A 15,528-nucleotide genomic window follows, 5' to 3' on the forward strand; every position below is an offset into this window, starting at 1 on the left:
GCCTCCTGGGCACCATAACAAACGAAGGTGACATGGGGAGCATTTTTTACCTATAAGTTAATTTAAGATTTGTTAAATTTTAGTTTTAATTTTAATGTTGTTTTTATTATCATTTTGTTCAATACAGTTATTTAACAATACATTATAAATACATTACAAATATAAATACATTATAAATTATAGAATAAACTTATCAAAGATAGGTATTTAACAAATATGTTCAGTCGCCGTCAGATACATCGGAGCGGTCAAGGAGCTCACAAATATCTAAACACGCCTGTATTGTCGTTACGTGCTGGTTTAGATATTTTTAAGTACCTCGGCCTCTTCGATACATCTGATGTACATGCTCGTATCGTGTTACGCAGGGAGCTGAAGCCGTGCCACTACGCTTCAAACTTCAACTTCAAAAAATATTTATTCAAGTAGGCTTAAAATAAGCACTTTAGACAAGTCAATAAGTGTACAAATAAAATATAACAAACATGAATTAAATTTTAAACAAGAGATAAATAAATACAATTGGTAACAAAAAATTAATAAATTACATATTATAAAATCAATGTCAAAATTATATAAAAACAAGGGAATAAAATGACAGCGCGAGAAATCAATCATAAATATCACGAATTTAATTCAGTCCCAGACAGTTTTGTAATTAACATAATCTTTGGTACTATAATACCAAATGCTTCTGTGTATATCGACCTTTAGTAAGCGTACTGCTTCTAATCTACCGACTGTGCTCGCCGATACAAGCCCGGGCTAGCCGTTTTCTCCTTTATAACATTCCAGAGCCATTCCGTTTAGGAATTCGTGCATTCGATTCAAATACAAATACCCAATGCCACTTCGCGAAAACATTGGTTACTTAGTTCTTAGGTTAGTTTAGTCTACTAAGTAAACATGATGTTTCTCAGCCCTTAGCCCTATTTTGTGAGTTGAATATACTGCCCTTTTTACTTATGGGCCCAACCCCGAAAACGAAAACAAAAATTGGTTATTTCATACATTCTATGGGAGATCCTATCATTTTTTACGTGTTCGGGCTTGGTGCCACAGTAAAAGTTGCTAAGTATGATCTGTAGTTATCTCTCTCTCACAATATGGCTAAGGGTTGAGAAAATATCCTATATAGTGTTTAACTAGGAAACAAATCAACTCATATTATAAATATTTGATTGTATTATTTTAGGCTTAGTGCTTAACACGTTCACTGCGTCTCGGGGAGAGTTGGGTTATGAATGGGGAGAGAAGGGTTGAGAGGGGGGTGAGAAGGTATTTTAAAGCTACTGCTACAAAAATAATGTATTCCAATTTAAAATGGAGCTATAGTAATACGCATAATAAAAAAAAATCGATCCAACAATCTTCCAAAATCACCTTTGTATGAAAACCCCTCTCACCCCAAATACGAGGCACTACGGGATGAGGTGGGTTTTCCTCTTTATCGTCAAAATTATGAAATGGAACTACCCAAAATAAAATAAAAACTAAAATACAAACGTCCGGAACACTTATTATACACCATATGTAAAAATAAAATGTTATCGAGGTTTGAATTTCAGTTTTGACCCTACTCACCCCATTTTACGGTACTATGTAAATTATAAACTGAAATAGATGCCATATACGATAACAAAAGTGAAGAAGGCCTCCACTACCCAGGAGTCTAGCGAAGGTGACAATCGTTGTTAGAAATCGCCAATTGAATCTTAAATAAATCACGTCACTTTTCGTAGTACGAGTATATGTCATCCCGGTAGGTAATTTTTTTATCTTTTCGTTCGGTGTTTGTCGATGTACGATTTCATTTTATGGTTATTCGGTGTTTTGGTCACTTTTTCAGTTTAATATGACATCTACTTTAGTTTAAGTATATATAGTAACAGCACCAGTCATGGGACATTTAAGAGGAAATTTGGAGTATTTATGAAATTTCCCTTGTACATGTAAATGGTCTTCCGCTTAGCGTGTTAAAAGATGAAAGTCCTATCCGCCTTTCATGTTTTAGGCGTGTTGTATCAAAGATACTGCAATGAGTTTCCACATAATTAACAAATTAAAACTATGCTTTTTTTCTCCAGTCATGGACACCAAAGCTCCAGTAATGGGCCCCCGGTAATGGACGTGGATCCAGTAATGGGCCCCCTATAATGGACATTGCTCTATCAGTATAAAATTTTGAAATGGGGAATAAGTTATGGCAAAAAAATCCATTTTTGGTATAAGCTTTTATCGCTGAATGTATTTTTCTTTCCACAGCCAATTATTATTGTATTAGATTCATCGAGACAATTCTAATATACCCAAACACAATTAGTTAGGGTTTATTGCGATAAAGTTCCCATGGCCACCTCCTGTCTCCATCATCAGATCAAGTGCATGTTATCATAATATTGCATTATCATCCGATTTGCATACTCAATTACGTACTTACACATAATTTCAACTGAATCGGAAATCGAAAAGTGGGTCAAATTCAGCTACCAAGATTTGACCCACACTAACTAACAAGGCAAGTTAAATAAAAGTTTGGAAAAACGATATTAATTTATCCTAAGTCCGAGAATACCTCCTGGTTGACATATTTCGTAACTACATTTTACTTCTGTATTGTTTAAAACATGAAATTATGGCATGGCAAGCATCATTATGTCAATTGTCCCATCATAGGAGGTATGCAGTTTTACAGCTCCTATAATGGGATTGGGCCAAATACCACTATTTTTTTACATCTGTGGAGTCACAACATAGTGTGTTGTATACCTTATCTCATGGTAAATGCAATTAACAAAACACATTCTAGTTTTCATCAAGTATTAATTAATTAAAATTTAATAAATTAACTCACCTCTCTTAGCGAAGTTGTTAAGAATTTTTAGTGATATTTTTGTTCAGTGGCACGACAACTTTTGGGTTGACGCACATTTCTTAAAAAATAACCGAATTTAATAAAAATTCAAACATAATCAGCTCTAGGACTCTTATTTATGATAAAAATATATCCAGTGTTTATAAACTACTTTTATATACTTATTTTAGAGGAATTGTGTTTTTTTGTCCCATTACTGGTTCCGTGTCCATTATAGGGTATACTACTATAGGTACTGTTTAGCGAAATATACCTATATTATCCAAGTTTAAATGGATTGGTTAAACTATCGTGAGTTACTAACTTGGTTTAAAACTTTGGACTTTCTCGCCAATCGGGAGTTGAAAAAGAACTTTCTTAGTTTAAAACATCTTTTCTTATAAAGAATCAGTTCTAAACATACAGTGAAAATTAACGTTTCAGATTCTTGATTTAAGTAAACACTCTTAATACGATTTTAAATTAAGTTAATTTTAATTTACCTATTATATGAAATGATCATGTTTAGTGTAGGTACTTATAAGGATTGTAATAAAATTTAAAATTTCATTACCTACAAATAAGTTTTCGTAAAGCTCGCTTTATTTAAATGAGTTTTTAGCTATGTATGGAGTGACGAGTACTCTGAACTTATTAAATGGTTGTGCCAAATAGTACTACAGATAATTGTACAAGTGAGGATTTCCTTTTATAGTTACGGTATAATGGTGGAAATGGTGGAATGCACAGCTGTGGCAAGGCGTAGCACACCATAGATGTTATGTAGCGGAAAAATCTGCATAGCACTTTACCGCCCTAGCAAGTCAAGCGAGAAACATATAAGGTAGGATGTATGTTATGGATGGATGTAAAACGTATTATTAAGCCTGTATCTCACGAATTTTCGGGACCATGGTGAGATTTCGTGAGATTGGTCTCTTGTGATATTTTTTCGACTATTACGCGCGAAAAAAAATTTCGTTTTCGTTACTTATTACCATATTACATTCATAATTACTTATTATTTTTGCAGATGATTACGACCGACACACGAATCAAATAGACGAAGCTCCCGCCCCAACTGCATCAAGTACAAGTCAACTATTTGACTCTGAATACCGCATTCCGAAATGCATCTTTCACTCAAATTAACCCGCGATGGAAACTATCTCGCTGCGATCCAGTTTAGAACTGTTATTAATCTCATCAGCTCGCAGTTCGCTAACTTGCTGCAACTAATTGTTTAAGAGTTTTAAGAACTTTTCACTTCCTTTCTCTTAGTATTATGTACTCTGTTTAAAACTAAGTAAGTGAGGATCACGTTTAAATCCTTCAAGGAAAAGATTGAAAGATTCTTAGAAATTAATTCTTTTATCATTTAAAAATAATTAGTTAGGTTTTTCTGTGTTTTTGGTATTACTGAAATATATTAAAATAAGGGGGCTAAGGGAGGTCACAGGTGACCCTCGCGCAGGCAGCTTTCTCGGGCAAAGATTGGCCATAGCAATCCAGCGCGGGAACGCTGCCTGCGTTATGGGCACCCTACCAAGTGCACAAAATTTTAATAGGTATTTTGAATTTTTAGCTTTAATAGTTATTTTAATTGTAGGTAGTTAGTTTTAGTTTTATATTCATGTTATCACACTTATTTTTAAAATAAGTTTATATGGCCGATGGCTTAGGGCATACATTTAATTACAGATTTTATTTATAGCACCCTGGTGGCGACGCCCATGTATTGGCTGTCGATTATACTGAAAATAAGAAGGTAATACATTCCTGAAAAGTAACTTGTTAATTTACATTTACTTTTAATCATGTTTTTGTACAATATTCGCGTACGATCGTTGTTGGAGGCGACAAACTTTAAAATCGTATCTTCTAGTTGTTTTGCGCAGCTTTTTCTTCTAACGATTCTTGTAAAAAGAGGTCACCCACTGTAGCCATTCTGATACCCAAATTGTTTGTGAACTTCGAAAAATTTTAATTAAAAAAGCTTGCTGCTGCTGGGTTTATTGGGATTACAAGTTATTAAAAGTTATAATGCTTGCTGGGGACATGTAGTGATTATTATGAAAAAGAGTTATTTGTTATCATAGAAACATTTACGGGTAGGTACATTTAAGAAGAAATGTGCCCCCGTGACAGAGTCTGTTGTACGTAAATAGCGCGGCAAGTCATGCATGAAAAATATACACGAAAATAGTTTATGTACCTATCTACAGTTTATTTACAATTCAATACATTAAGGATGACTCACGCTAGACCGGGCTGGGGCCGGGCCAGCTACCGGCGCTTGGTTTTCCATGGAAAACACCACGTGATCACCGATCAGCCGTCATAGAAAATTACGTCGGATGCCTCGGCCCGCGCTCGGAGTGATGAGATCTAGCATGAGAAATTTACGCAATAGAACACACAACTTTTATTTAGGTAACTACCAGCAATTAACAAATTCTTGCCAAAAAACTAAAATAGCAAAGTTAGGTTTGTATTTGTATCAATTTGGCAGAGATAACATTTCATAACAAAATACGCGCGCTTTTCGCGGCGGCGCGCAATGGCTTTTCGGCCAAATATATTTCTATGTTAAGTAAAAGCCATCGGCATGTGATGTTTTATGTAAGTATATACATTTTGTGTCGTAAGTAAACCTTAAGTTTTCTGAGTTTGATCAAATCCACGGAATACTGACCGAGTTAAGAATATTAAAAAACTACCGAGACGAAGTTGTGCGCCCGACAGCCGAACGGAGTTTAACTAAACTGTTTTAAACTTTAAACGACTTGCACGCTTACTAGTCCATTGATGAAAATACTTATTATGTACTTTTAATGTTTAATCTAATATTTTTTTAGATTATAGAGAATTATGTAGTTATAGTAGAAAATATCAACTGAAGATGCCACGAGTCATAAATGCCACGGCTTTAGGGAATGTTCCCGGAATGTAATGGTGAGAACCGGGAATTCCGGGTTCCGGGACTGAGTTTTATAGAAAACTAATACCGGGATCATACCCTGCACAGCTTACTAGAGGAGCCTGTGGTCCGCACGCCAATTTAATCTCAAAAATTAGCACATGCATTAGTATTTACAAACCTTCCGACCCAATGGGAAAATAGCCCTTAGGTACTGAGATTAGTCCGCCACTCTGCCCTATTTTGCGCCACTTCACGCCAGTTGGGTATTCCGAGGGCGGTCAGGTTTTTTTGGGCTTCGTCACTCCAGCGGTACCCATCTAGGACCTACCAACATACCTACCAACTGATGTAAATTAGTATAAACAAAAGCACGTTAGATTCTCGTCATCGTAAACCAAAAATCATTTGTCTCTTAAACTCTAGATTCTCGTCATCGTAAACCAAAAATCATTTGCCTCTTAAACTCTTTAAGCTAGCATTTTGTAAACCGAACTCTAAATAACCTTTCTCTAAATCGACGGTCTGTTCCAGACAGCTGAGAATTTCACCAAGTAATTTCCCTTCCATGTGCGTTGACGATGCCCGAAAAGGGGGTTATTACATATCCGTTTTCAGGACAATTTCTGCTGAGTAAGATAGAGAAAGGTATATATTGTTTCCCTGTCCCTCTTAGCAGCGAGATAGCGGAAAGTGTCCGGTGAAAAGATAGGTAATAGCCCCGAAAGGACCCGTTTCCGACCTATTTAATTGGCTATGCTGCAGCAGGGAATACAGTAGAACGTAAACGTTAAAGGGAATCGTTTTAGAATTGGACAAATTCGCTTCCGTGATGGTTAAGCGGTGAAAATACGAGCGAAATGGGTACAGGAAAAGTATTCGCTCTCGTGAGTATTAAGAGAACATTATGACTGGAAAACAAACAGAATAGGTACGAAGAAGGTCCTCTATTATAAAAAAAAAAGAAAAAAAAAGAAAAACAAAATTAGCATCGTAAGGAGGTAGGTACTAATGGTAACGACAATCGATATAAAAATCTGGATAAACTATATGAACGATAAACTCACGATGATTTCCAAAACGATAAACTCACGATGATTTCCAAACATTATTCAAATTTCTATAAGCGATTTTGACTTAAACAGCTGGGTAGTATAAGCTCCCTTTTCCAAAAATACCTATATAAAAAAGTAGAATTTTAATTTAACTTTGTATTGATATAGTTTAAAACCTAACGTTCTTTATTATATTAAGTAGTACCTACGTATTTCTATTGGATATCGAATTGAGGTACAGCTGTACCTGTGACCTCTGTGCCAGGGTCCCGCCGAAGGGACAGCCGATTATAGGTTAGTCACTTAATGTTCTTTTGTTTGATTTAACCTAGAGGACCGTTTTCATTATTCCAATAATGGAATACATTGTAATTAAGCGTGGGTTCAAAGAGTTGATGAAATTGGCGTTTATTAGAAGCTGTAATGACGATCAATCACAGGTAAGGGCGTTTCTCTGGTCGTTTAATGCGAGTTTAGTAATTAAAACGTTCCATGGGTTTTAATGTGTTTACCCAACTGGCGAGGAAGGGATATAACACTGAAGGTAGGGTTCCCTTCAGTGTTATATGTTTTTTGTTGTTGTCCTATTTGAGGAGTGACCAAGGCAACCTACTATTTTTAAATGTGGGGGAAACTATTAGTGGTCATCAATATTGTCATCACTCAAGTAATGTTGACCCCATTTAATTAATCTATCTATATCGCTTCAGTGGTTTAAGCGTGAAAATGAAGAGGGTTACCTGGGTTACCTCTGTTAAGACAGACATACAAAAATATTTTTGCAACAAATTTAGATAATTAAGCTGTTATTTTTAGTAGTATCTGAGATATAAAAACAAGGTTTATGTAGCTTACGCAAATAAACTTAAGGCGATTTGCACTACCTACCTACTCTGAATTTGATATTGGCGTGTTTACCAAAGGATCACGTAAAGTACTTACGAGTTAGGTACGCTCGGTGGCCGGTGAAATGTCCATTAATCGCACTGGGCATACCTATTTACTTCGCCTAAAACATACGTGTGAACGCAAATGAATTTGCCAAATCCCTAGAGGCAAGTTTAGTCGAATCGATCACAACACATGTGTGTGTGTGTGCGGGCGACCGTTGCCAACAAGAAAAAGCTTTCCCGGGCACCGTATGGCAATGGGATTGATTTGTGGGACGAATTTGTGATTATGAATAGGGAACTGTTGTGGATATTGGGAAATAAGTGATGTTGACAGGGTCAAGGTAACATTTTATTGGTCATTGACAAGGTTTTGGTCTAGTTTAATCTTTATGGCAGTAGCTACCTCTACTTTGATTATCTACTCTCGGCGTATCGAACATGATTTTGCGTTTCTGGGCGTCACAAGCAACCCCTTCAGAACCCCTAGAACAACTTACCGCACCGAAGAGCTGCGATAGAGTAGCAGATGAGCGTTATGGGGATGCAGTGGGTCCACACGACCACATGCCACGACCATCGACTCCTGGTCGTCACAAACAACCCCTTCAGAACCCCTAGAACAACTTACCGCACCGAAGAGCTGGGAGTAGAAGTAGCAGATGAGCGTCATGGGAATGCAGTAGCTCCACACGAAGATGCAGGCCACGAACACCTTCGTGTCCTGGTCGTCAGTCAGAAAGTCGAACGAGCACGTCGTTAGGAAGCCCTCTGGAACAAACAATAGGGATGTTGAGTATGGAACTATGGATAACATAATTGTTGGACACCATGCAGGCATCATATAAAACGCTAGACTGTTATAGGAAAAACGTACAGAGCTCAATAGATGATAGATCTTTGGATACAATTTATATTTCAAAAAATCGCAAAGAACTTCAAACGCATGCAAGTACCTATTTCACAATAAACTCCATAGCTCGATGTTCGAAAAAAAGTTGATTTGCTCTGTCAGTCAACAAACCAATCACAAAAGTTACACTAGTGACAGTGATGTATTGCATAATTGTTTTCCATCGTATTTTATCGGAAACGTTCGTTCATGCTGGTTACTTCAGTCAACGTCAGTACTTTTTGTCCCGAGACTGACCGAAATAGCAAGACACGTTCGTATTACGTTTCCGTGAAAATACGATGGAAAATAATTATGCACTACATCTGTACGTAGACGAGCCTCATATTTGGATTTGAAGTGGATGATCCAGCGTTCCACTATCAACTCCACAAAAACAAAATCCTATTAATTTGGACACTCTGGACAGCCGATAGGAAGGTATCAACTAATTTAAGTTTTGTTAAAGTTAGTTTAAGGATTCAGCTCGAGTTTTCTGCCAGATCATTCTGATCCAATAAATAGAAGCACTTTGTTTGTTATGAGCGTATTGAAAAAGGCAAAATATGTATGTAGGTATACGATATAGGCGTCTTGTCCTTGTTCCGTGTGAATGGGATAAATTACCCCATAAATAATGTATGTTTATCCCCAGTGCTGAGTTTTTTAAAATAAAAAACTGTTGAATTACATCAAGATTTTTTTGTCAAGTTTAGCAGCAATCCGCATTGGGCTAGCGTGGGGACTATAACCCGCGCATGAGAGGAGGCCTGTGCCCAGCAGTGGGCAGGGACCGTTACCGGTATTCTGACTACAGGTTATTATTGAGGTATAACCGGTGTAATTTGAATTTGGGTATTTATATCACTTAAGCTCCGAATAGAGGTATTCGAATACCGGTATTCAATAGTGTTATCGGTTTAGCCAATTGACAACAAATACCACTATTTGATAGTTTACTCCTAAAGCTATTAACGGTAATAAGTAAGTGCCAATACCGGTTGTAGTAGTACCACGATTCGTTCCTTCGCTACTCGTCAAGGACGTTGTCCGGCCCGCTTGTAAAGTTGTAAATACTTAAGATCCGGATCTTAGAATGCCCGTTTTCATGTTGGCTGGTAAAATTAGCTGTTAGGTGATGATTTTGAATGATAAATATTTAATAGCGTTCATTTGATTCATTTAATTGTTTTTTTTTTGTTGATTTAATTGTATTTTATTACGTATGTAGTTTATAATCTCAAATATATGAGCGCCGATTAGACGTGCGCGCCGCCGCCATAAGGAGTCCGCGCGCCGCCGTCGCCGCCGGTAGATTAAAATGCGCGCCGAATATTTTTTTATAAGACAGTATTATGCAGCGTTAAAATATGTAATAGGTTATAGTCCGATAAGAAATAGTTGAAATAGGCGCCACTTCCTACGTAACTCTCACATTTTTGACGTAAAATACTTACTTAAACATGGCAATAATTACGTACTTACGGAAATTTTTTGGTCATATAATTTAATTTCTACTATTTTATGTCGCACCAACACCATACTAACTATTTATTATGTGGCAGTACGATTTACATAAAAATGTGTTGTATGTACCATGTACCTATGGGTAAAACACATTTACAAAGTATAATGTCCAGTGTTTTAACCGTTGTCGATTACAGGGCACTTGTGCCAAGTATGCGAAGAGTAAAATTATCACGTTTTCTGGTAGTTTTTATGAATATGAATATGAATTAAACAGAGGGATTTTAGGTGTTTCAAAACCTTTTAAAAAGTCATTACTTGTCGTATTGCAACGTAATGAACCAAATAGATAAAAAAATATTATTACGGTTTTTTTTTCCTGTGCGTTCATCAAGACATCAAGAGACAGACCCGATTTCATTTGAGAAATTTCTTACGAAAATATTGATAAAATTGCATGCATTGTTGTATACCATTGCTCAGATGTTGCTGCATCCTACGATACCCCGCTAAGTTTGATTTAATGTTAATAAAATGACGCCAATGACTGGTAAAATTTTACCACCTACGAGCTATAAAGCTTTTGGAAAAATATAAAAATAATAGGTTTTACTTTAGTTCATAACATAAGTTGACATTATCAGTAAGTGTATTTGTAATTAAAAATGCAATTATTCTATATTTATTAAAAAAAATATGAATTTTACAAAAAAAACCTTATGCATATAAAGTACTGTATACTAACTAGGCAACGTCCAAAATACTAGACGTCTTTTCATTATGCGGCGTATCTTTTTATTTACACCGACTGGCAACATCCAACATATTTGACATACCTATGTTTTTTTCGAAACTATTATAAATAGATTTTTTTCATGATTTTTCTACAATAAACAACCACATAATAAGATAATAACACCAAAAAAATGATACTAACACAGTTTTTTGAGATTTTTTCCCTTGTCGATTTAAGGGTGAAGCATGGCTTTTCATTATACGTCTTAATATTGAAAAGTTGAAAAATTCCACGCCGCCGCCGTGGATTTTTTTCTGGCGCGCCGCCACCCAATTTTTTTCGACCGGCGCGCACGTCTAGCGCCGCCCAATAGGCATTTAGCCGGCGGCGGTTCGCCGGTCAAAATTGGTTGGCGGTGGCGGCGAATCGGCGGCGTAGCCTTGAAAACTTGGTTTATGCGAAGAGAATTCAAACCTTAATTCATTTAATTTAATTTCATTTAATTTATTGAATTATGGTAGGAAAAAAGTTTTTCATGGCATTAACTGTAGATAAGCAGCATAATGAACATCTCTTTATATTGTGAGGTTACTGTTAATTGAATCTATCACTAATTCACTACACTTTATAAAACAAAGTCCCCCGCCGCGTCTGTCTGTAACTATATGAATGTATGTTCACGATGAACTCAAATCAAAACCTACTCAACTGATTTTCATGCGGATTTCAGCTATCAATAGAAAGATTTTTGAGGAAGCTTTAGTTGAGGTGTACAATTTGTTAAGGTTTTGTGTAATCCGTGCGAAGTCAGTGCGGGTAGCTATAGTCAAATATAATAGTTATTATATGTACGTATCGCCAGGAGAGGTGAATGATTACACACACTGCTCGCACAGACCACCTAGTAATCGCAAAAATAGTATGAATGAATCAATGAGTGAATGTGACTTAAATGTACGATATTAAAAGCCTACATATAAAAACCCCTTCAAGAAACTTTTTTGCAGTTGATATCAACTTGATATTGGTACGAAATACGGAACCCTAAAAAGAATATTAATTTCAAAAATGCCTCAAAAATTGTATTGAACAACTATTTACAACTAATATTGCTCAAAGGTTAACTGGAAGAGATCCCTTAAAGGCATAAGTTCGCCTTTGCACTAATGACGAATTTTATTTTTCCTGTTTTGTTTTGATTTTTGTACAATAAAGTGTTTTACTACTACTACTACTATATTAAAGCAGAAGGAGTTGAAAATAAAGTTCCAGTTAATCCTTGTTTAATATTCGCTGAAAGTTGTTGAGCATTAGACTTTTCTGAGTGAGCACTCTATGTATTTTTTTCTTTATGTGGTTAAATGCACGTAATAATTATTTTTAGATATAAATAAAATAAAATAAAATAAAAATAGCCTTTATTCCACCATAATTACATTTTTTACATTTCCTTTGCATGCATGATTACATTTTTTAGTTGCATATATTATTTTATTTTGTTGTATTTAAAATATAGATTGTATAAGATACTAGTATAGGTATTATTCATAAAATATAAAAGATTCAATTTGACATTCAATTTCGATTCCATTTCCATTATCTATTTTTATCACAGTCATTTACATTTAAAGCCATTTTTACTATTATATCTATCAAATATGTCATATTAATATTAGTATAAATTTATTAATTAACAGTACCTACTTAACATTAATTTCAAATACTTAATTTAACTATCCTTCATTAATTATGGAAGTCGCCTCTTTGGCGTAGGCCTCCCCCAGTGTTCTCCATGTGTCTCTATCTTGAGCTAGTCTTCTCCATACTGTTCCACAACGTTTTTTGAATATGTCTGCCCATCGTGTCTTTGGGTGACCTTGCTTTCGTGTTCCTTTTTCTTTTGGTGGGGTCCATTCTATGATTTTCCTTGTCCATCTATTATCGTTTATTCTACTAATATGTCCAGCCCACTTCCATTTCAATCTTCGTATTCTCTCTATGATGTCAGTTACTTTAGTTTTCTTTCTTATATAATCGTTTCTTACTCGGTCTGATATTCTAATTCTAATTTTTAGATATAATTTTAATTTATATTTTTGTTCGGTAAATAAAACAAAAATATGATATGAAAAGTTTTCTTGATTTCTATTTAAAGTTAATTGTTTTTATATAAAGTACCATCTCTTAAAATATCGGTACTTAATTTGTTAGCACGTTATATAAAAGCAATAAATTCCCGATCAAACTAATCTGCATAGCATTTGCAACGACAACGTGTGTAAATATCATCGTTAATGTCAAAGTTCTATGAAAATATGACGTTTATATTATAATAACACTCCCTCACTTTGTTCTGTTCAAATCGGTGCAAAGTTAGCTTAGACAGACTCTAGTATCTAACAAGGTCACGCCGATGCCACACCGATAGCGCAGAATTTTGGCGGCGGCGGCGGCGGCGGCGCGAAAATTTTGGCGGCGCGGCGCTCATATTTCATATGGAAATGTTTTCTGGGATTAATTATTTTCATTAATTCATTCATTAACCTCGTGCCTTGAAACGGTCGCAACGCTCAATTTTACAGATTTCGAACCACTTGCTACGCTCGTAGTTAAATCATGAAATCTTTCGCTTGTACAGCGATCAATATAAGCATGAGCAAAAAGAATAGATAGTAAGTTACATATGTCTTTGGCATGAGGACTTAACAACAACTTTAACCTCTTGTCGCAAAGTTTTTGGTTACTCTTTGATCAAGTGCAATGAATACCGGTATTAAATACGAAAACCATTACCGGTATACTGAATACCTGTTATTATTGAGGTATTAATGAATACCGGTATTTCATTATGTCAATTAGTGTACAAATAGCGATAAAGACAAAAACGGAATGACAGCAATACCTCTAATGCGAATATAGGTATAACATTTTAACCGGTATTCGTTTGACAGTTTTTATACAGGTATTTAATAAAACCGGTTATACGGTCCCTGGCAGTGGGACGTTTATAGGGTGAAATTATTATTATTAGCAGTAGTGTAGTCGTGATAATTTGATAAGGTTTATTTTTTGGTTATTGCAATCTTTTAAGGGATAATAATTATGTAGAGAACAAGTAAGTATTCTTTATTGTGCACATACCTACACAGAGAATGAACCTACAAAAGGCGTACCTGACAACAGGCGTAGGCGGTCTTATCGGTCAACAGTCGGGCTGAAAATCTGCTGATCTCGAATCCTTGGGTTAAATTGGGGAGAATATGACGATGGAACAAGCATTAACGAACGAACGATAATTAAAAAAGCCCAACAAACTTTCTATTATCAAAAGCAAATTCCAACTCTTTAACACTTGAACCCGTTGAGTTATGCTCAAAGAATTTTTAATAACCTTAGCAAATTGGGCGGCTGAAAGGGCCGAATTTCAGGCCTAATACAAAACAAAACAAATGATGCTATTGTTGAAACGCTTACGCCTACGTAATTACAGTAATTTAGGAGACGATTAGGTGTTCGCGGAGACGCGAAATTGAACCGTAATTTTGGTAAACACGTGAAATATCGTTACGATTTGTGATTGAGGGTAGTTATTAAGGGCAACATTGAACGCAGAGAAGATGGCCGATGGTGTCGAAATGTGCTCGAGTGGAGACCACGGACTAGCAAGCGCAGCGTAGGACGTCCACCCACAAGATGGACAGACGACCTTATTAAGGTCGCCGGAAGACGCTGGATGCGGGTCGCTTCCAACCGGTACGTATGGAGGTCCGAGGGGGAAGCCTATGTTCAGCAGTGGACGTCTTATGGCTGAGATGATGATGATGAGGTATTTACGAGTATCTAACTGCAAGGTACAGAGTTACAGACTTCTCATTGTACAACAAGAGGCAGGTTCATTTCCCATGCTAACTCAATTGAGGATTTCACATACACCTTTGAATTTAGTCGAATATGTGTGCAGATATGTTTTTATTCACCGAATATATACATTATATACCTATACACGCCACCATGATATAACTCATCAAATAATTGAGAGAGCTCTATTTATTGTGAATATATAAGTATATTTCTTATAGAACGCTAGAACTATTATTTTAATATTTTACTTAGGCGAATTTGGGCACCAATGGTGAAGTTATGGTTCCCTACGCAGATAGTTTTGCAACCCTAATTTTCATCAAATCTGGTTTAGGCGGTATTTAGATATTTAGTTTTGTATTTCCGGATGTTCTCCTCTACAGGTCGCAATTCTTAACCGATTCTCATGAAATTTTGTGACCAGATTCTATGACTAAATAATTTTTTTTTGTCAATCCGGTTTTTGGAATTTTTTTAAAATGGCCGAGTCGTGATACCTGTCGCCTAAACAAATAGTCGTATCGATATCATAAGAGTTTTTTCTTTTTGAGACATGTTTACAGAGTTAATAGCAAAAAATGCAGAAAAAAAATATCGCTGGTTTAGGCGGTATTTAGATATTTAGTTTTGTATTTCCGGATGTTCTCCTCTACAGGTCGCAATTCTTAACCGATTCTCATGAAATTTTGTGACCAGATTCTATGACTAAATAATTTTTTTTTGTCAATCCGGTTTTTGGAAATTTTTAAAAATGGCGGAGTCGTGATACCTAGCGCTTAAACAAATAATCGTATCGATATCATAAGAGTTTTTTCTTTTTGATATATGTTTATAGATTAAATGTCCAAATATT

General features: G+C 35.7%; 1 protein-coding gene across 1 annotated transcript in view; it reads right to left on the reverse strand.

Annotated features, from left to right (window-relative positions):
• LOC134795331 (opsin-3) overlaps positions 1–15,528 on the reverse strand; it is a 51,613-nt gene that overhangs the window by 18,281 nt on the left and 17,804 nt on the right. Inside the window, exon 5 of the mRNA XM_063767152.1 lies at positions 8,351–8,490. Coding sequence (XP_063623222.1) covers positions 8,351–8,490 — 140 coding nt within the window. The remainder of the gene's footprint in view (positions 1–8,350; positions 8,491–15,528) is intronic.

The sequence above is a fragment of the Cydia splendana genome, chromosome 12, assembly GCF_910591565.1.
Source record: "Cydia splendana chromosome 12, ilCydSple1.2, whole genome shotgun sequence".
Classification (NCBI taxonomy): Eukaryota; Metazoa; Arthropoda; class Insecta; order Lepidoptera; family Tortricidae; genus Cydia; species Cydia splendana.